Source organism: Rhineura floridana, chromosome 5 (assembly GCF_030035675.1).
Source record: "Rhineura floridana isolate rRhiFlo1 chromosome 5, rRhiFlo1.hap2, whole genome shotgun sequence".
NCBI classification, from domain to species: Eukaryota; Metazoa; Chordata; class Lepidosauria; order Squamata; family Rhineuridae; genus Rhineura; species Rhineura floridana.
This window is the reverse complement of record NC_084484.1, coordinates 85,145,272-85,167,740: the sequence shown is the minus strand read 5'-3', so window position 1 is coordinate 85,167,740 and position 22,469 is coordinate 85,145,272. Positions and strand designations below refer to the sequence as shown.

General features: G+C 42.0%; 1 protein-coding gene across 1 annotated transcript; it reads left to right on the top strand.

Moving 5' to 3' along the window:
• The first annotated feature begins 470 nt into the window (after positions 1 to 470).
• Positions 471 to 6,844, top strand: TASL (TLR adaptor interacting with endolysosomal SLC15A4). Its single transcript, XM_061629445.1, has 2 exons — positions 471 to 624; positions 5,966 to 6,844. The coding sequence occupies exon 2, from the start codon at positions 5,969 to 5,971 to the stop codon at positions 6,842 to 6,844; it is 876 nt and encodes a 291-aa protein (XP_061485429.1). The 5' UTR covers positions 471 to 624; positions 5,966 to 5,968.
• Positions 6,845 to 22,469: the final 15,625 nt, after the last annotated feature.

Genomic DNA, 22,469 nt, shown 5'->3' with positions numbered 1-22,469 from the left:
CAGATGAAGAACAGCAGTTGTACGTACAAATGATCACCAGCCAAAATGACAGTTGATTAAGAATACTGTCACAAGTCCAAAAATAAAGGAGGAAGTTTCAGTTTCATCTGATCGTAGCTCAGAGTTTTGTTTTAAATAAAATTCTATTTGCTTTTGCCTTATGTCTGCACAAAGTGTCAGCCAACAGGTGTTCATTGATGGTGAACAGCCTATAAAAATGTTTCTAGTTCTCAGTGACAGAAGTCTAGAAATGCTGGCTGATAAGCAAATACATATTATGTGGCAACAAACTATTTTAACAACAGAGAGTTCCACACAAAGGTTTCATGTGGGAACAAAAAGAGGAAGAAAGATTTAGTTGTTGTTTGACAATAAAAGGCTCTTTAAAAAGCTCTTCCTCTGTCCTGCAGAGGGATTTCCGTTTAAGAATCTCATGTAACTAAGATCTGAGGGGAAAACCACTTGCCATCCAGATGGCTGTAAATGAAACTCTTACTCATTAAGGGGAAAAAGGTGTTCCACAAAGAGCTTTTAAGGAACCCAAACGCCTGCACAACATTTCTGTACACCATTACTTACCTGCTGCACAGTCCTTTTCTTTAAGGAGAAACTTAGTTCTTGAAGGTAAGTGAGCACTTAAATATACCATATGCATACTATGTTTCTTGCATGTGGCTTGATTCTCTCCACTGTACATGCTTTATGATGATGCCCATATAATTTCAATGAAGGGAAAGCTAGATTTGTAAGGATTTTAACCATAGTCTAAACTGCAAACAAAGCAAGTTTAACTGAAGAACTTGGATGGAAATTAAATGTGTCTTATTGAGACATGAGGTGCACATTTCTACATTTTGGCCATAAATCTTTCTAAGGAAGGGTGGACACAGAAGACATGGTCACCTGTGAAAATGGTAGATAGGATTCACACAAGTGTAAAACAGAAAGGAAATTAAACTTAAGCTATATACAAAGACAGAGACCAACGAACTATAATATGCTGCCTTCATGCACAGATTCATCCTTTTTTTCCCCAGCAGACAAATGTAATGGGTCACCTGTAGGGCAATATTGTGTCTGCACTGTCTGTACTTTTGTAACTGACTTTGCAGGAAGACATCCATCAACATTTGTCCCCTTCGTAGTGCCCAGAAGCAGAATTATAGGAGGTTGACAATATTGACTTTCTGATCAGTTCTATACAAGCTTTGTATATGATGCTGTGTTCCTGAAAGTGTCTTTCCCCCCTCCCCTCTGCCCACTCTTCCTATGCATACATCAGTTATTTCTAGGAAGAGCAGCTATAGGCAATGGCTGTGAAGAGTTAGGCCACACACCTCCCACTGCAGAACATTCACTGTTCCATAAATTTACAAAGGATTATTAGAACATACTTCATCTGTCAAAAATCTAGAAAAATGTTATAAACAAATAAATAAGAACCTGAAGCCCCCAAATAAAAAATAGCACAGCTTCTCTGCTACTGCTCAGAAAGTTGCCAGGAACATTTTGTAATTCTTTTTGCAAAATTACTATTTACTTCTGTCCCTTTCTTAAATAGGATGAATGACCTCTGTTCTGTTTCCCTGAAACCACTGCCCTTTTCTCTCTTAACCAACAGCTTTCCAATTTTCTTAGATTTTCCTTTAAGGCAGACATAAAACTGGTGGTGTAAATAAATAGCTGAAGCATAATGTTCAGCTGTGTTTCCTAAGTCCAGCAAACAGTCTGTGGAGGTTTCTCTGGAGATTCATAAAATATCTGTAGGATCAATGAAATGTGTTTCTGAACAAACAATCCATTATGTCAAAATTTATGGAGTTTCTGGCTTCTTGTCATTTGTATGTAAACATACACATGCTGTGATCTAACCCTGAAAGAAAAGTAAGTATTGTAGTATGTGGCTAGACCATCTCAGATAATATGAAGTCCACCTACCTCAACATTTTTCTCATCACCTTCATCTACTTCCCTTTATTTCAAGATCCCTATTTCCCTTCAAGGGCAAGGCCCATAGTTCATTGGTAAAGCACATTCTTTGCATGCAGTCTTAAATATGATCTCCAGGCAGGACTATGAAAACCTCTGTTTGAAACCTCAGAGAGCCATGGCCAGATAGTATACTATAGACAATACTGAGCTGAATGGACCAATGCCCTGCCTTGGTGTGAGGCAGTTTCCTGTGTTCCAGGGGAGGTGCCAGGTGCTGATATTGCTGTAGACCAAGGCTGCTTACAGATGGTATGATGTTTTATTATTGTATGTTATTTTATTTTATGTCTCTCACTCCTGGCCTTCCCAGTAGTGCAGTCCCAGATCATACTGCTACTTATTGCAGCAACATTTTAGCTCTGGCTTGACAAACCATCCTGCAGTCTTGGCAGCGATGGAATACCCTGCAAAATGTCCTGTCCTGCAGGGTTGGCACTAGGCCAGATATTCCATCTGTCCAACATGTGAGCCATTGCTACTAGGCTTGAATAACAAAGACAATATTTTCACTGTTCAGCTGCTTGCCACATTATGGTAGAGAGAGAGGAATGAAAGAAATTTACTTCAAAGCACTACAGCAGTCAGTGAACGTAGAAAGTATAACTAATTATTCTAAAAAAAATCCCAATGCAAAAGTGATTGACTAAACATTCATCACTGATTATAATAGACAGTAGTACTCAGCATGGCATCTTAGATAAAGCTTTGCAGTTTTCTCCTCCCACTTTGTAATTAGTATGCATTTAATGATCAAGAGGTTATCTAAACCCTCATGTCTCATATCTCCCTTATGGCTGGTTTCAGTTGAGTTGTACTTTACACACTCATGTCGTCTGCTGTTTGCTCCTATTATGTCATTCTCTCACCTGCCACATTGTTCCTTATGCTTTGAAGAGCCCCCATCTCTTTCTCTCCAACTCAAATCCTCAAACCACTTCTCATATTTTCTGTGAAGAGCATTGTAATCCAGACAACGTTTCAGAATGGTGTAGAGGAGGAATTTATCTGCGATCTATTAATCCATTCACTAACAGGCAAAAAACCTTGCAGTTTAAGAATGTACCTATAGCCCACAGATATTTCTATCAAACTTTAAAAAGTAGGGAAATTGGGCACCTATAAATGAATCCACCAGGGGAGCAGAGGACCTGACCTTCTCTCTGACATATTGTACTATCCTATAAATATGTAAAAATGTAAACACAATTTGGGTTTGTTTTTCACAGTCCAATCCACTTCCTGTGTAGCTTGGAAGAATTTGGTAACACCCTTCACAAACTACACTCCTCGGGATTCTTTGGGGGAAGCCATGACTGTCTCAAGTGAAATAAAGGTCTGGCATAGGTGTGGCCACCTGATTAGGCAAGCCAAGCAGCTGCGAGTCTGGCTTTGAGAATACTGACAGTTGATTCTTACTGAACATGTCCAATGTTATCATTTTCAATGTACAATTTCTTAAATTAATTAAAAATCAGCCAGGCATTTTTTAAACTTTTAAACTGTACTCAGTGAACCTGGCTGATTTTTAATTAATTTCAACAAATTATGAGGACTCTGACAGAAAGAGTCCAAAAGGGGTCTGGTTTTTTCTCTCTCTTTTTACACTTTGAACTCTTGATTCTCTCCGACTATTTTGTGTATTGCCATGAAAATTTAGAGGGTTGTTAAGCAAGCGTTTCTGAATTTAGGACTATAAGTTTGGTATGGTTTTGTTTTGAAATGAGCTTATGGGATGCATCAGAATGGCATGGGGTATTTTCAATTTAACATTGCAGAATGTGAAAAATCCACACTGGCTATAGTATACAGCCTCTCTTTATAATAAAGAATCTCCAAGTTCTACTAGCCTTGGATCAAAATCTCTTCTTCAGTTTCTCCATTAGTCTTTCCTGTGACTTAGAATTTATGCCATCTGGACCATGCAATTTTTGTACATTAGATAATACCTAACTCATTCTTGGTAGCAAACAATAAAAATGGCTGGCTGGCTTTCCAGGGTACTTCTGTTAATACATTAATGTTGTTTTTATAGTTATAATAGTTTACTGAGTAATTGAGTTTACTTTTTTATGTTAATAACTTTGGAAGTTTTACTGAACATGTATAAATCCTATTAGCATATCTGTTAATTAATTTAATTTAATTTATGCCTTTATTTTAGAGTGGATTTTGTCATGTTTTAATTAAATTTGAGACAGAAGACTTATTGCTAATATTTTCAACTTGAAGGATATATATTCATATTGCATCCGAGGGTTAGTCCAAACAGTGTATCTTAAAAAACCCAAGTTGTCTCAAGTGTGAGTCTCTGTGACTGAATGAACTCGTAAGTCAAGGATCATCATTATTAGTTGGCAGTGACTTCTCTTATTTTAGACCCTGACCACTAGTATTATATAGCCATGATTTCTAGGCTCACACATTATATTTTATCACATGACCATGTTTGGTCTACTAGATCCCAGTACAACACTCTAACCACTACACCACAATGTCATTGGCACATTGAATGAAGTACTAACAGTATTATAATAAATAAAATAAATAAATCCAGTAAAACTCAAACAAGCAAATAATGTAGTCTAATTAGGCTGCAATGCTACACCCTTTTACCTGCAAGTCCCACTGAACTTAATAGACATGCATAGGGTTGCACTGTTAATATTTCAGTGACTTTGTATATGACAGTGTGGTGTAGTGGTTAGAGTGTCATACTGGGACCTAGTTAGGGTTGCCAGGTTCAGGGCCTGAGACTGATCCTGTATCTTTAGGAGAAGAGAAAGTCAGCCAAATGCAGGTGTCCTTGCAACACTGTAATGGGAAAAACCACAAGGTGGAATTCTTCCTTTCCCCTGCACAGCTTTTAAAGATACAGAAGACGTCTTGGAGGCCGGGCCGGGCAACCAAGAGGTTTTCTGTATCTTTAAAAGTTGTGCAGGTGGAAGGGAGAATGCCACCTTGTATTTTTTCCCATTACAGTGTTGCAAGAACATCTGCACTTGGCTGACTTTCTCTTCTCCTAAAGATCATAGAATCATAGAATAGTAGAGTTGGAAGGGGCCTATAAGGCCATCAAGTCCAACCCCCTGTGCAATGCAGGAATCCAAATCAAAGCATTCCTGACAGATGGCTGTCCAGCTGCCTCTTGAATGCCTCCAGTGTCGGAGAGCCCACTACCTCTCTAGGTAATTGATTCCATTGTCGTATGGCTCTAACAGTTAGGAAGTTTTTCCTGATGTCCAGTCGAAATCTGCTTCCTGCAACTTGAGCCCATTATTTCGTGTCCTGCACTCTGGGATGACCGAGAAGAGATCCCAGCACTCCTCTATGTGACAATGTTTCATGTACTTGAAGAGTGCTATCATATGTCCCCTCAGTCTTCTCTTCTCCAGGCTAAACATGTCTCTCCTCATAGGGCTTTGTTTCCATTTTGTTTGATCATCCTTGTTGCCCTCCTCTGAACCTGTTCCAGTTTGTCTGCATCCTTCTTGAAGTGCGGAGACCAGAACTGGACACAGTATTCAAGTTGAAGCCTAACCAGTGCTGAATAGAGGGGAGCTAATACTTCACGTGATTTGGAAACTATACTGTTGTTGATGCAGCCTAATATAGCATTTGCCTTTTTTGCAGCCACATCACACTGTTGGCTCATATTCAGCTTGTGATGAACGACAATTCCAAGGTCCTTTTCACATGTCGTATTGCTGAGTCACGTCTCAGGCCCTGAGCCTGGCAACCCCAGATCTAGTCAAATCCCTGCTCAGCCATGAATTTCACTGGGTGACCTTGGGCCAGTCAATGTCTCTCAGCCTAACCTGCCTACACAGGGTTGTTGTGAAGATAACATTGGGAGAAGGGGAACCACATTTGCTGCCACCTTGAGCTCTTTGGAGGAAAGGTGGGATATAAATGTAATAATAAATAAAATAAGTAAATGTCAATGTCCTTATACAAGTTTCCTTTCTTTTTTTAGAGAATGTTGTCAGAAGGGTACCTTTGCATAATTCCTTATCATAATCTCATGAAGCTCAGTAGCAATCAAGGAGAAGAGACAGTACATGAGATGAGGTCTTTGAATGGTATCACCTACGAATCGGCAGAGGAAACACAGGGCAGAAATCTTTTTTGGAGGTGTAGGTCTGTTGGCAAGTTCATCTTCTCTGTTTGTTCCAATGAAAACAGAAACAGTAAAAGACAGTTGGATACTCTGACACAGGCTACTCAAAACCCAGTAGCTGAAAGGGAAGTATCTGAAGCTGTGGAAATCTGTATGGGACCTGCTATAAACAGAGTCACTTACCTAGTTCCATCTTCTTGTAAAAGCATTTGCAAGAATTACAATGACCTGCATATTGCTGGTGACCAGGTGCTGCCTATGAGCTCAATAAAAACAGATGTTACTTATGACAGCGGAATAGGCCCATTCTTGGAGTCATCAGAGATCCCACCACCAATGGAATCCATATCAATGCCACCTGCTGAGGTCCCTCGCAAGCCAACCCAAAGGTATTCATCATGCTGGAGAGTGGCCAGCATCATGCAACACCAGCAGCCCCTCTCTAATTCACTACTGAATAACTACTTGGAGGAGAAGGTGGTAGAGCTGTACAAACAGTATATCATGGATGGCATGGGCAACAGTGCATCCCCCACTCAGATCTTGGCATCAGAGTTTATCATGACCAATGTAGATCAAATCAGCATGAAGCTATCACAAGAAAGGAACATGAAGACCACTAAAGCCAAAGATATGGTCATTAACTGCCTATTGCGACTAGCCAGCGGGAAAGTCTCCACTGAAATGAGCACTCCTAGTCTGCATATTTCCCAGTTAAGCACTGTAACTAAATAAATAAGGTCTGAATCTAGAAATTTCTGGATCTCCTAAACCAGTGGTTCTCAACCTTTTTTGCTCCATTCTCCCCTTTCACCATTGTTCAGAATATAATTCCCCCCTTCCCAAAATAGTCTCTCATAGTGTGTTGACGTTTCGTGAGTGACGGTGGTGTTTCTCGTGAGAGAAAAATTTCTTAGTTTATATTATAACAGAATTTCTTGGAGCACTTTCTGGTCTTTAAATAATAATTTAATTTTGCAAATGAAAATAATGCTGCATGTTCAAGAATCGATTTTAATCTGTGACATTCAATAAACTTTATTGAATGTCGCAGATTAAATTAAAAACAAACTAAAATTTTAGATTGTACATAATCTACAGGACATCACATTTTGCTGAATAGTGGTCCCAATTCCCCCCCTGGAACCCTAAAATTCCCCCCCAGGGGGGAATTCCCCCCTTGTTGAGAACCCATGTCCTAAACAGTCAGTTTAGTTTCAGTGAGGTGAAGCCCTTAGGACATAGTCAGAGCACCAAATATTAATTATTATATAGGTGAACTCTTGCACAAAGGATTGGTTTGGAGACCATAAGGAAACCTTAGATTCCCCCCCCGAATGTAAATAATTCCTGCTTCCTTCCAGCAATCATGTTTTTACCTGTCTCCACATTTTATTAACTCCTTCCCAAACTGTTCTTTTACCTGTAAACATATTCTTATATTTTCCCTTCAAATTTTGACTGCTTCACAATGCTAGTATTAATCCTATCTAGTGCTAAGCCAAAATCTCTCTCCTTGTGTGTGTTCATAAGGAGGCAGGCGTAAGGGCAAGACAGAGGGCTCATCCAGACGACTGCAAAATGTGATACACGATCGCTTTGTGTTTTCATTATTTTTCGGTCGTCCATATGATGTCTCATGCTGTTGCGCTTTTTTACGGGTTAAATCCGCTCCTAGCAATACCGCAAAAAATGCAATTTGCCTTTTAAAATCAGGAATCATCTGCTGTGCCTTCAGGAGCTAGGACGCAATATGGCGGACTTTACAGCTGATGGGCGGTTCTTGGGTGTTTCCTGTGCCCCTTCTCCTCATTCCAGCCAATCACGTATCTGCACTTTTGCACATGTGCGTGAATATCGGGGGGGGAGCCCAGGAAAATTGAACCAATCATCATGATGGTGGGGTGTTGGGGGGGCCTCTGCAACTACTGTGCAGATACAAAATTCCAAGTTTATTTTTAGCCAGCCTGTGAACTGGGCGGCCGCTCTGGGTGAGATCTGCAATTGTGGTTGTGTGTAAAGTCCCCCTTTTCCTGGCTGGTCTCACTGAAGTGTGGCTGGTTGGTGCAGGGAGCCGCTCTTGGATCGGGCAGGGAATGCGGGCAAACAGCCCCACTGCGCTGAAGCCCATCCTAGAGATGCCATAGACTGAATTTGGGACCGTTTGCATGTGAGGCAGATGCTCTTAATATGTATAAAGGTAGAAAAGCAGGGAGCAGGAACCCCCCTTTGGGGGGCCCTCCTTGAGGAGCTGCTTTTGGAAGGCAGCCAAAAGAAGGGAGCCAGCAGTTTTGTCCCTTCACATCTGGTTCTAACCCAGATAAAATGAGTTATAATTGTGATGGGTAAAGCAGCCAGGCTTTCCGGTGTTCCGTCTAATAAAAGAAATGAAAATGGAAGGGCAGGGAGCAGGAACCCCCCTTTGGGGGCCCCTCCTCGAGCAGTGTAGTCCCTTCCTGTATTTTTGTTAGCTTGCATTTGCGGTATAGCGCAAAAGTGGCTGTATGCTTTTCTACCTTTATACATATTAACGTTTCTGGAGATACACAGGGCTGACAATTCCACTTATTTCTCCAGAAACGCAGGTAAATGGGAGGGAGGGGTGATAGTGGTTGTGACAAGGCGTTCTCGAAAATGGAAGGGCAGGGACCAGGAACCCCCTTTGGGGGGGCCCTCCTGGAGGAGCTGCTTTTGGAAGGCAGCCGAGTCTGGCTTTCCAGCGCAAAAAGAAGGGAGCCAGCAGTTTTGTCCCTTCATGTCCCCTCTCCTGCTCCCCAACTGGTTCCACTCTATCACTCTCCAGACATTTTGCAGGGGGTTGCAGCCTCGTTGCCCCATGAAGTTCGATGGGTTCTAGTTCTACGGACAAAAACGCATCCTGCAACCAATCTGTTGTGGGATATCCATCCCACTGACTTGTGGAGCTCGCTTACCCACATCTTCCCCCCCCCCCCGGGAAACTGCCTGACACCGAGTCAGACTATCGGTCTATTGAGCCCAGTACAGGCTACCCTGTCTAGTAGTGACTTATAAGCCCCAAGATTTCGGACGGGAGTCTTTCACAGCCCATCCTGGAGATGCCAGAGACTGAATTTGGGACCGTTTGCATGTGAGGCAGATGCTTTTAATATGTATAAAGGTAGAAAAGCAGGGGGCAGGAACCCCCCTTTGGGGGGTCCTCCTCGAGGAGCTGCTTTTGGAAGGCAGCCAAAAGAAGGGAGCCAGCAGTTTTGTCCCTTCACATCCCCTCTCCTGCTCCCGGATTGGTTCTAACCCAGATAAAATGAGTTATAATTGTGATGGGTAATAACAGAAGAAAACATGAATTGTCCTTGTGTGGGCTCGAACCGCCAACCTTTCAGTTAACAGCCGAAGGCGCTAACTGATTGCGCCACAGAGAGACCTGTAAGTAGCAAGCAGCAAGGAACTCCTTTACAGCCACAGGGAAATTCAAACTTTTGCGCTCTAACGTTCAAGTGCATGCGCAATATTGTGCATTGCAAAGGGGAGGAGGAGCATGCATCATTTTTTTGTGAACCAATTGGCTGATGGGGGTGGTTTTACAGGTGGGGCTTGGAAAAAGCAAAAAGGATGTACGGATCTTCCTGCTGCATGTGCGGGTGCAAAAAACACGTATTTTTTAAATCAGAAAAAAGCAGTGGGGAAAGGCAATGAGGACTGTCAGATGGCAAACCGGATATGAAAAACATGAATTATCCTGCTCCATTTGGATGAGCCCTGAATGTACCCCCACTGCTGATCCCCAGTTGAGATCACCCAGTGAGCCTCCAAATGTGGATGTTGTCCCTTGGCATTGAACTAATTTGCATCCCAATGAGAGGAAACATTAGCCCTGTGGTCTTGGTAATGCAGCCATTCTGTCTACACCTCCCCTCAGCAAGCAGCAGCAGATTGGAGGAATGGTGGCTTCAAACTGGTGTAGAAAAAGAGTGGGAGAGTAGGAGGTAGGCAGTGTGCAAATATTTTTGTCCCCTGCTGCCCCAATAGATTTTTAAAATAATCTTTACTAAAGAAAAAATTACAAAGAAATATTAAAGATAAAAAATAAAGAAAAGAGAAAATAGAAAAAAACAAGGAAAAACTTTTTAAGATACTTCTCTTACAGCTTATATATATGTATAACAAAAATATTACTAATAATATATCTATATGTAAATGAATGAATGAATAAACTTTAATTGCTCAGAGCCATTGGCCACCACAATAAAATACATACAAATACAAATACAATGCAGGTACAAAAAGCATATACTAATATTAAAACCGAGCAATAAAGGAAATAATTAAAAGAATAATTTAAAAGGGAGGGAGCACCTTCCAATCTTGATTTAAAATTTAGGTGCAAGTTTGCTTCTGGGCCACCGCTAATTGTTTTACATATTTGGCTCTGATTTATCCGGCAGCCAGGGCAAAGTTTGCCACTTGTTGTGTTAAAAAAATATCACTGCCAACTAAAAGGATGCTTATTTGCTCCATAACGGGCCTACTTGACATGGAGTGAATGACAGAATGTAAAAATTTAAACCTTGGATCTTTATAAAGGGGACATCTCAAGAGATAGTGGGCGATGTCTTCCACTTCTCCCAACTGACATATGCAGACACGGAGGTGCATAGGGGTGTTGGCATAACGCCCTTCAAGCATGGCTGTGGGCATAGTTTGAAGGCGTAAAGCCGTGAAAGACCTTCTCAATGAAGGAGCTGTTAGGAAAGTGAGATATTGTTCCATGGTGAAGGTCGTTTTAAACCATGGATACCAAAATGAAAGAGACGATAGAGTGGAAGAATGGAGGGTCCATCGTTTAGTATACAAATGAATTCTTTCCTTCAACAATTGTTTAGCCCTCATCAGGGGTTGTGAGGGGGAGGGCTCTATATTAATCCCATAAACGGCCAGAGTAAATTTAGTCTGTTTTAGCCAGGTGTTATAGACTGGGGATTGTAATTGTTCGAGGAAACATTTTTTGGGTAGGTGGGAATCACTCATGCCTGCGAGTCTTAGCCAATATATGGCCAGGGCTGCATGAGCCAAAGATTCTATGGAATAAAGGCCTGTCTCTAACCTTAAAAAGGATACAGGCGTGCCTCGGGGAGTTGCCAGGACAAATCTAATAAAGGCATTTTGGACTTTCTCTAGTGAAGAAATATTTCCATGTCCCCAAATCTCTGCGCCGTAGAGCAGTTGCGGGATTATCTTCTTGTGGAAGATCTCTAATGCTGGGGGAACCAAACTTCCTCCTTTAAGTTTAAAAAAACGGCAGAGAAGTTGAGAGGAATGGGCAGCCATCAGCCTGACTATTTCAAAATGAGAGTTCCAAGAAAGGTTAGAATTAAAATTGAGACCCAAGTAGCGGTAACTTCGTTGTTGTTGAATGGGTCTACCATTAAGTTTCCAGGCATGATTTTTCCTTTTTTTCCCAAACACTACCACCTTCGTTTTAGAGTGGTTAATTAGAAGGTGTTCCTTGGAGCAAAACAAGCCCAGACTACTTAGCAATCTCCTCATGCCAATTTGAGTAGTGGAAATTAGGGCTAAATCATCGGCGTATAATAACACCGAGAGCTTAGCAGTTGAAATTGAAGGCGGAAAGTATTTTAAACCAGACAATTCCTGAACAATATTGTTGATGTAGAAATTGAAGAGAAACGGGGCCAGGAGACATCCCTGGCGAACCCCACAATTAGTGGGGATCGCTCCAGAGAGGAGACCGTTGGCCCCAAGCCTCACCCTGAGGGAGGTGTCTGTGTGGAGCATTTGTAACAGGAAAAGCAGCCGTCTATCTATGTTTGTGGAGGATAATTTTTGCCAAAGCCGCTCTCTATCTATAAGATCGAAAGCAGAGGAAAAATCAACAAAAGAGACAAATAATTCTTTTCTGTTGTGAAATGCATATTTCTGAATTAAATGTGATAGTACAAAACATTGATTTACGGCAGACTTACCCCTGACAAATCCAGCCTGCTCCTCTGCAATAATTGCATTCTTAGTGGCCCAGGTTTCCAGTTTGAATAGAAGGTATTTGGCATAGATTTTGGCCACTACATCAAGGAGGCTAATTGGCCTAAAAATTTTTGGATCGGACTTAGAGCCCCTTTTGTGGAGAGGGATCACTATACTGGTGCTCCAGCCCCTAGGAACTACACCGTACTGATTAATAAAAGTAAACAGTTTGGCAAGCACGGGAGCCCACCACTCGAAATTGGATTTAAAAAGTTCTGGAGGGAGCATATCCTCACCCGGAGCCTTTTTGTTAGATAAGGAATTAACCAGAGTGGCGACTTCATATGGGGAAACCGGGTCCCACTCAGGGCAGGAGTGAAATGGTTGAATAGTTATTCCATAATCTATTTGGGGTTAAACGAGGCATTGTTGAAGAGGCCAGAGAAGTGATTAACCCATTGATCCGATGTTATTTGGTTGTCAATAAAAGTATGGTCCCCATTTATTCCTCTAGACACTAACTCCCAGAACTTAGCCACATTGTTTTCTAGGGCAGCAAGGCCCAGCTCCCTCCATTGTTTTCGATTATAATTAGCTTTTTTTAAGCCTAGGAGATTTTTGTAGGACCTACGGCACTGCAAATAGATGTTAAATTTTTCTTGCGAGTCATCCTGCCTTAAGATCCTTATAGCACATGATAGCTTTCGTTTCGCTATAGCACAATGATTGTCAAACCAACCTTTATTCCTTGTAATAGGGGAACAAGTGCTAGTTAGCATGGGCCTTAAATTCATAACAATAGAATTGTAATAATTTAAAGGATCTGACGAAGACAGGAGAAGGTCCCATAATTTTAATAGTGCGGGGAGATTTAAGTGGAAGTTTATGGCATCTTCGATTTTCCTATTCCATCAGATCCTTTTACTCCCATGGGAAGTTAAGTTCTTAGACAGTAGTGATACGCTAGGCAGGGGGCATAATGGAGTGGTGAGAAGGGAATAAATGGGCATATAGTCACTCTCTGATCTAGTCAGCACGCCAAAAGACTCAGTGAAGGGAATGAGGGACTGAGAGATGATCATAAAATCGATCATGCTCTTGCCTCTGGGACCAAAGTAAGTGTATATATCCAAATCCGGGTTTATAGGCAAGCCGTTGCATATAAGAAGATGATATTTGTATACCAGATTAAAAAGAGATCGACCTGCTGAATTTATGACTGGATCCTTTGATCTCCTATTAGGAAGAGGTGATAGATCTTCCAGAAGCAGCCCCAATTTACCACCTATGTCTAGGTTGTTTGAGCCCAATCTAGCATTAAAATCGCCAGTCAGCAAAATTAAAGGATCTTGGGACGTTTGATAGAGGAAAGACAGTACCTCATCTAATTCCAGCCATAACGAGCAACCCCCTTGTTTAGCTCTCAATGGGGGTATATAAACATTAATCACAAATATTTTGAAGTTTGTTGGCAAAGAAATCTGAGTGATTAAAATATTACTTGATGGCACCACTGAAATTTGAGTGATGCTTGGATTTTGATCTACTGAAATTAAGGTGGCCAGACCACCCTGTGGTCTACCACCATTAGAAGACTTAATGGCAGGAAGGACATAGGCAGCATAACCTGCAAGTGAGGGAAAAGGAGATAGAGTGACTCAGGTCTCTTGAATGCAGATAATTTGGAATTATGTACAAAGTTCCTTAAAAGCTCTGTCAGCTAATTTAGACAGCCATCCCGCTACATTCCATGATACTACCTTTATAGGTGTCTGAACTGGGGGGAATCGGGATGAGGACAGTCAAGGAAAGGGACTGGCCGACGGCTCAGGCATAACTGGAGACAATTTTTGTGTTTCCCCAAGATGAATTATTGCCTCACAGGTGTATGCCGGCCTACAGACATTCGAGTAAGGACGCATCATAGAAGGTAGCGGAGTCGTGGCTGAACATTTAGATGGTGATCCTAATTCTGCATTTTCCAAAAATCTTACATCAGTCCATGAAGGGACAGAATATTCAAAAATTCCCTGCGAGTGCAAACATTAGTTGAAGAAGAGGGAGAACACACAACATCTGCATATGATTGGTGATATAGAGGAGGAATCTCCTTAGGTGCCATGGTCGATACTTCATGTGCAGGATGAGAGGAGATTTCTATACATATTTGCGTTTCCAGCCTCACTTGGGAAGGGGGTGCTGCTGGAGTCATCCTGGCCTGCAGGTGGTTATAGAGTTTCTGCAGTCTAGCAATGATATCCCTCTGAGCATGCTCTGATAGGGTAGTAAAATTTGTGAGAAGCTCCTCCTCTTCTTCGCAATAGATGCTGGACGGTTCTTCCTTATTTTCAATATAGCCTCCGGGCTCTTGAGACAAACAAGGTGACATACTAGCAGGGGATAAGTTGGAGTCTGGGCTCGTTTCATCGATAATGATAAAACCTTGGCAGGAAGAGCCCATACCAGGTATACTGGGTGTATTTAGAGGCTTTGAAGTTAAAAGCATTGTTCCATTTTCCAGTATATCATCAGAGGAGGCAATTAATGCAGGGCCTGAAGGCTTCTGATGAAGGGAAGAAACCGAACCGGGATGACTGATCTTGTTTAAATGATTGATGGTCAAGAAAACTGTTCCCTTGCCCAGTTCAACAGAGGGCACAGTTGGAGTTAGGTGAAGTGGAGTCAAGTGTGGACACAGAGGTTGTGGGTCCGCCATATTTTGAAAATGCCTTTGAATAAATATTCCATGCGTGTGTAGTAAGTATCTATTTGCACGCAGAAGGCATACTGCCTCCGAGTTCCTGAAGGTAAGCAGGATCGGTTTATTTGTGGAGGTACTGTACAAAAAATCCACTTTAATAATGTCATCAGCCTTTATCTGTGCAAGGTTCATTAGTTGCAGGACTTTAAGGACATGAGTTTTCCTCCGGTGGTGAGATTCTCCAAAATTGAGCCCAAGAAAATTGAACAAGGCTATTTTAGTTCGACTGTATTTTAAATTCCAACGCTTCTCATTGAAAAGGAGATACGAACCCTTCAAATTCTGATCCGAATTAACCCGCCCATCAGGTCGCTGAACAACAGGTGAGTTCACACGTGCTGGGGCTAGAAAGCCCGGAGATGAAGGCATTGTCTCAGGTCGAGGTTGAGACGATGAGCAAAAAGGATCTTGAGACAATCCCTATGAGAGTTCTTGGAGTTTAATATCGCCTCCAGGATTTTAAAAAGTCTATTAAAATTCATTTTTCTGACTCTCAGTGGCTTATACTTTTTGATGTTTTTGGATTTTTTTACATTTAAGGCCACTTTAGGTTTAGATCTACGTTTGCAAGGCTGGGCAGAGAGGTGATTGTCTGTGATAACACTCTGCCTATGATGCAAATTTAATTTTTTAAATTCCTCTGTGAGGGTCTTTAGCAGACCATTAGCCTCCATAATAAAGTTTTTGATGCAGCCAATCTCTTTTGAGATTATCGCCATCTGGGAAGTCATCCGTAGAAGATCAGGTGAGAAAAAAACATGATGTTTGCTTTCATCCCCCTTAGAGGTATCACAGAGCTTGGAAGATTACTTTTAAAAAGTAATAAATTACAGTTACAATTACTTGGCCCAAAAAGTAGTAATTACCGTTGCAATTACAATTGCTCTGAAAGTAACTGATTACTTTATTTTTTCTCAAATGTAATCACTACAGTTACATTTCAGTTACTTTTTTTAAAAAAAACTCCTACAAAGTTCTGGCCTTGGCTGCTGCACATCTAAGTAGCCTAAAACAATATTAAAAATAAACACACACACAGGGGATAGTAGAATAAAAAAAATTATCCATAAGATTAACAGAATGGCATAACAGAATCTTACATCCCCCCACCCCGACCTCACATTTCAGGGTAGTTGGGTTGATCCAGTGGGCTGTTACCCCAAAGAGGGAGAGAGCAGAGACAAAGGTGTCTCCTCTCTCTCAGACAGTCAAAGAAGAGAAGAGGGGGAAAGGGTGGAAGGAGGAAGGACAGATAAGCTTCCCTAAGCATATCAGTCTGCAAGGGAAGGAAGTCAGGCAGAGCATCACAGGTAAAGGCAGGCAAGCCTAGCCAGGAGTTTTATCTAAGAATTATGACTTCTAAGAGCTGGTTGTTGGGAGAGCAAGAAAAGTTATCTCTTGGAAGCAAGCTTTGTTGTTGTTATTATGTGCCTTCAAGTCAATTAAGACTTATGGCGACCCTATGAATCAGTGACCTCCAAGAGCATCTGTCATGAACCACCCTGTTCAGATCTTGTAAGTTCAGGTCTGTGGCTTCCTTTATGGAATCAATCCATCTCTTGTTTGGCCTTCCTCTTTTTCTACTCCCTTCTGTTTTCCCCAGCATTATTGTCTTTTTTAGTGAAACATGTCTTCTCATTATGTGTCCAAAGTATGATAACCTCAGTTTCACCATTTTAGCTTCTAGTGACAGTTCTGGTTTAATTTATTCAAACACCCAATTATTTGTCTTTTTTGCAGTCCGTGGTATGCAAAATGTGTGTGTTGTACCAATCTTTCAGTAACAGTTCCACAAAGAATTTTCTGAAGCTTGCTTGCTTTCTTTTGACAGATGCTCATTCACTTGAAGTGAATTTTTTTAGTCAATAGATTCCTACAAGTCTGAACAGAAGTGAGAAATCAATACATCTTATTGTCAAATTAACATTGTCACAAGGTCTTCAGCTGCAGTTTCCCATAATAAAACCTCCATATGAGGAGGGCGTGGAATGAGTTTCTCCTATGAAATACTAATTTTGTTTAGCAGAGAATAGACTTAAGCTCAAAGTTCTCTTGCTGAATAGCATCTTAGATCCAGGCAGCAGTGTGGGGGTTTGTCTCTAGCTTCACAAAAATGCTAGTCATGGTAGTTGGAGGGAAAGAGGTGCAGGTAAGGGTAGAAACAAAGCAGAACTAATCTTAATGATTTTAAGACAGCAGGTGCTAATGACTTACACCTCAGGGTGCTGAAGGCACAGGCAGTGGAAATATCTAAACTGTTAGCAACTATATTTGAACATCTGTGGAAGACAGTATAAATCTCCGATAACTGTGAAAGAATGAACTATATATTTTTTCAAGAACAAGATTTGGTGATTTACAAATCAATGCATATAACTCATTTGTAAAGTAGTTTGAAAAACTGTTTTAAGAAACCTAATCATTAGCTTATAGAGGGAAAACAGACAATCACTAGAAACTCAGGGAGGTTTGAAATAGTTACAACTTGCTTTGGAAACATTAACACATCATGTACACACTGATCTTTCCCTATATTCTTTCCTTATGACTTACATCTTTAAAAATGTATTTCTGACCAGTCTCAGGGCATGGTCTGAGATCACATGATGCAACAACCTGAACTGAAAGTAAGCCTGGGGTCTGGTCACTGCCTGAATAGGAATCATTTGTGAGATCACTGAAAATATTTTTAAAGCTATTACAGGATAAGCTTGCTGTATATTTTAAAGACCTCTGGAACTGTTATCTAAAGTGGCACCCTTGCTTTTCCCATTTTGGTCCAGCCAAAACTCTCTGGAGATGGAGCCAGGAGCTATGCCCATGAACAAAATTCTAGTTTGGGACTAAAACAACCTATTGGGCATATTGAAGATAACTTTGTTGAGTGGGTGGGAGTTTGTTGATAGCTTGAGTCTTCAGACAGAGATTCTGGCTTCATACACAGACTTGCTTTGTCATGCATTACAAACGTCTTTTTAGCTTTTGGGAGTGACAAGAGTTTTGACAGTACAATCCTGTGCATGCTACTCAGATATAAATCCCACTGAGTCCAATCCTGTATATAAGATTCAGCCTAACTACACAAACCTTGGAAATCAGTCTTGTTTTCTCCAGTGGGTCTTACTTCCTAGTAAGTGTGTTTAGGATTGCAGCCTGAGCGTAACTATTCAAACAGCTAACTGGCCAAGTGCACAAAATTCTTCGCAACATCATCAAGCTGATCTTACTGATGAATGTGGGTGTTGTGTTGGAACCAGAAAATGTGGGGGAACACTCTTGATCTTAGCTTTCAAAGCAGACACATGAAAAGGTAAATGCAGAAAATCCTCATATTACATGTTCCCCAATTTGTCAAGTCATGGAATTTGCCAACAAGAATGGAAGCCACTTGAGTGTCTTGAGGGTATTTGCCCAGTTCATGGGTATGTGTATGGATGATACCCAATGCTGATGACACTCAGGTAGACCTATTGAAATCAGTGGACTTAAGGAACTTACATCTATTCATTTTAACTCCTCTGACACACACAGACACACACGTGTATGTAACATCCAACATACAAACACACATACCCTGATTAAAAGTCTGCCTTCCTTATCAAGAAAGGTCAACTTGGGTCAAGTTGTGTCACTAAAAGAATATGATTCCACTTCCACACACACAGAGCCACCCACCCACATCAGTAAAAAAAAAAATCCATCTGTGAACAGGGGTGTACAAGAACTAGGATGAAGCAGACTCCTTGGCACACCCACAGACCGACCACCTGCCTTGTGGCGAAGACTGCGCGGGGTGGTGGCTGTCTGCGTGTGTTCCCTCGCCTGAGAAGAGAGAAAGGAGCACTCTGGCACAGCAGCCGTGAGGCAAGCCGCCGTGGGGAGCTCTGACTGGGCGAGCTGGGGAGTGGAGGGAAAGCAGGACACGCGGTGGGGACGGCAGGAGCTGTGGGGGTATGAGCAGTGGGGGTGTGTGGCAGGACACACGGGGCACACGCGCACACGCACACACACCATCCTCACTCACCTCCACAGCTCTCTTCCCCTCCATTCTGCTGCTGCCTTCTCAGTCCATTTTTTCTCTCTCCGGCACTCCACAACCTCCTCCCTCGTGCCTGCTAACACAGAACACGAGGGAAGAGTGACGCTGTGGAGACCTCCAGTGTGAGGCACATGTCTTCTGTCCACCAATCACATGAGCAGAAGACTTCCTCTTCCTCTCGCCCCTAGTAACGTCCAAATATAACGTCAGAAACGTTACAGTTACTGCTAAAAAGTAGGGAAATTGCTAGTCGTTCTATTACTAGCAAAATGTAGCGAAGTTACGCCCTCGTTACTTAAAAAAGGAACGAATTACAAGTAACTCGTTATTTTTAACGAGTTACTTCCAAGCTCTGAGGTATCAGATGAATGTTGCGGGGAAGAATTTGGCATACATAGAACGGGCAGAAACCCATGACTAGTGTCAGAGGTGGCTATGGCTTCAGGAGGGGTGCAGGGATGAAATTTTAGCAGATTTTCGGCTTGCTCCAACTCCAAGGCTAGATTTTGTGGGGGGGGGGAGGGGACAAACCTTGTGCTCCAAGCGTGTCTCTAATATCTATGGACCAGTCCAGCAGCACGTTAGTAGAAATTGTTGGGACATCATTTTGAAACGGGCAAGTTGAAAAGACATTGTCCGTACGCCTTGGGCCCACCTCCACCGGGGACGAAATGGCAGGTGTCTTTTCATCCATGGTCAAGGGAAAGAAATGAGTGATTTTTAATTGCTTCGCACTGTTTGAGAATAAACCTGTTTCCCCTTCTAACAGGATTCCCTGGTCTTTACACATTTTCCTGGTACAGACCATTTTTGAAGTGATGACTTTAAGGGGGGGGGGAATCAAAAGGCAGACACGGCTTCTTAAAGAAAAAGGGACTGGCAATTCGTTGGTAAAAGGAGAAAAAATGTTTTAAAAAATAACCACTTTCTTGTCTTGCACTGAGCCTAAGATAGTTTATGTCAAGATTAGTACTCATGGCTCATAAACAATCAGTAGCTGCTCCTTATCTCCCCCTCAGAGGCATTTAGAGGCCTGTACGATGAGTCACAGGACTATTATTAAAAGAAGAAACAGAGAGCCGGCGTTTACAGTGTCCTTGGAGAGGCTAATTGTCTGTGAATTGAGAAATCTGTAGGATATAGTTACACAAACTTAGTTAAAGGCTCAAAAAAGAAATATTAAAAGTGCGGCAGAGAGAAGCAAAAGCGCACTCCTATCTCCACGGTGGCCATCTTTATCCTCCTATCTATATGTAAAGGTGTTGGACTACCACCTGGGAGACCAGGGTTCGAATCCCCACGATGACCTTGGGCCAGTCACTGCCTCTCAGCCTCAGGGGAAGACAATGGTAAACCCCCTCTGAATACCATTTACCATGAAAACCCTATTCACAGGGTTGCCATAAGTCAGAATAGACTTGAAGGCAGTCCAGAAAAAAAATATTATCAGAAATATACACAGTTACATATATTAGATAAATCAAAGCAAAGAAAATAATTTGTATGGATACTTATTCTCCTGATACATTTGATTCCAGAAAATAATAAAAATTGCCCAATTTTCTATATATTTACTTATTTGCTCATTCTTTTCTCTTGAATATTATGTTACAATAGAAAATCTTGCAATGGAAAATTAATCCTCGTGGGAATTTGGCACAGCATTAATTTTAACCACCCCTTCTAGTGTATCATCATTTTCTCATTCTTTTCTCCCTTTCCAATACACTGAGCCTTGAACCACGCCAAATTCATGTATCAGTGTATAGATGACCCTATGACTTTCCACGTGGAGCAGGGTGGCTTGGTCTTGTCATCTTTGCCCAGGTGGCTACTCCTTCATTGTTGTCTTCCCCTGCCCCCTCAGCCGACTGCACCTTGAGAATTCCAGCAACTGCCCTAGGGCCCTGAAGAGCATGTGTGTGCCCTGATTGCTTGATCTCCTGATTCTGCCCGAGATGCTTTTTTCAAACATTATGGCACCCTCCTGCCCACTCTTTCCAGATTATGTTCCTATTGTCTTTTCTCTCTCTGCTTCCCTTCTCCTGTTCCCTGTGGAATTCCTGCTCCCTCATCTCCCTTAGCTATTATACCTTATTATACATCCACAAGAGTGGCTGTATACTATAGCCAGCATGGATTTTTCACATTCTGCAATGTTAAATTGAAAATACCCCTCATGCCATTCTGCTGCTTCCATAAGCTCATTTTGAAACAAAACTTTACAAAAAGTATAGTCCTGAACTCAGAAATGCTTGCTTAACAACACTCTAAGTTTTCATGGCAATACACAAAACACTCAGAGAGAACTGAGAGTTCAAAGTGTAAAACAAGAGAGAGATAAATCCAGAACCCTGTTGACTTTTTTCTGTCAGTGGTCTCATAATTGATTAAAATTAATTAAAAATCATCCATGCTCACAGAGTACCTGTAATCCTATTAATGACCTTGCCTCATACTCTGACCTTCATCTTCTGCAGTTTAAAAGTTTTTAAAAGTGCCTGGCTGATTTTTTATTAATTTAAGAAATTTGGCATTGGAGTCAGTGATAAGCTCCAATGGATAGAATGGTTTAACAGTCAGTCCTTCTTCTGGAGATTGTAGCTATCTGAGGGGAATACGATGTCTCCTAGTGACTCCCAGCACCCATCACAAACTACACTTCCCAGAATGCTTTGGGTGAAGCAATGACAGTCTAAAATGAAATCTCGTGTGGATGTGGCCAGGGGCAGCTTTGGTTTAAATTTGGGTGGGACCTGTGGCTGCTATAGAATTAAAAGTTAGGGGAAGCCCTGAAAACCAATGTTCACAATGTTTTCCTTTTGGAAAGAAATTGAGATTTCCTTCTGGCCAGTGCTGACCCAATCTACTCCCTGACCCCTCCCTTTCCCTCCCCCTTCCTTCCTCCCCCTACCCTTTATCCCCTTCTCTCCCCTTTCCCCTCCTCTAACCTCCCTGCCCCTCCCCCAGGTCAGTTTCACATATCCTAAGCATGATTGTACAGAAGTAAATCCCACTGAACTCAAAAAGCATGCAAATGATCAAACCTCCCCTCCTCTCCTCCTCCCTCTCCTCTTGCCCCTCCCCTCCCACTTCCTTCACCCCTCCTGCCCCTGCCCCTCCCCCTCCTGCCCCTCCCCCTCCCCTCTTCTTTTACTACTTCCTCCTCTCCTCCCCACTCCAGCACTCACTCCCTTCTCCTTCTCTTCCTCCCCAGTGGTCAGGTTTACCTGTTCTAAGCATAATTGCATGGGAGTAAATTGCATTGAACTCAATAAACCTGCAAATGATCAGATCAGCCTTTCCCCTCCCCCTTCCCCCTCTCTCCTTCCCCTTCCCCTCTCATTTTGCTTCTCTCCTTCCCCTCCCCTCCTTCCCCTCTCTTCTTCCCTTCTCCCTTCTTCCTCCTCCCCTGTCCACTCCCTCCCTCCCTCCCTCTCCTACTCCTCACCTGTGGTCAGCTGCACCTATGCTAGGCATGATTGCATAGTAGTAAATTCCACTGAACTCAATAAACATGCAAATGATCAAACCTGCCCTCCTCCTGACTTGACCTCCTCTTTGAGATATTGGACTGCACTACAAATTTGTCAAAATGC

What these genes read in the sequence shown, in the direction of transcription:
- TASL (XM_061629445.1), top strand. Translation starts at nt 5,969, where the DNA reads ATGTTGTCAGAAGGGTACCTTTGCATAATTCCTTATCATAATCTCATG.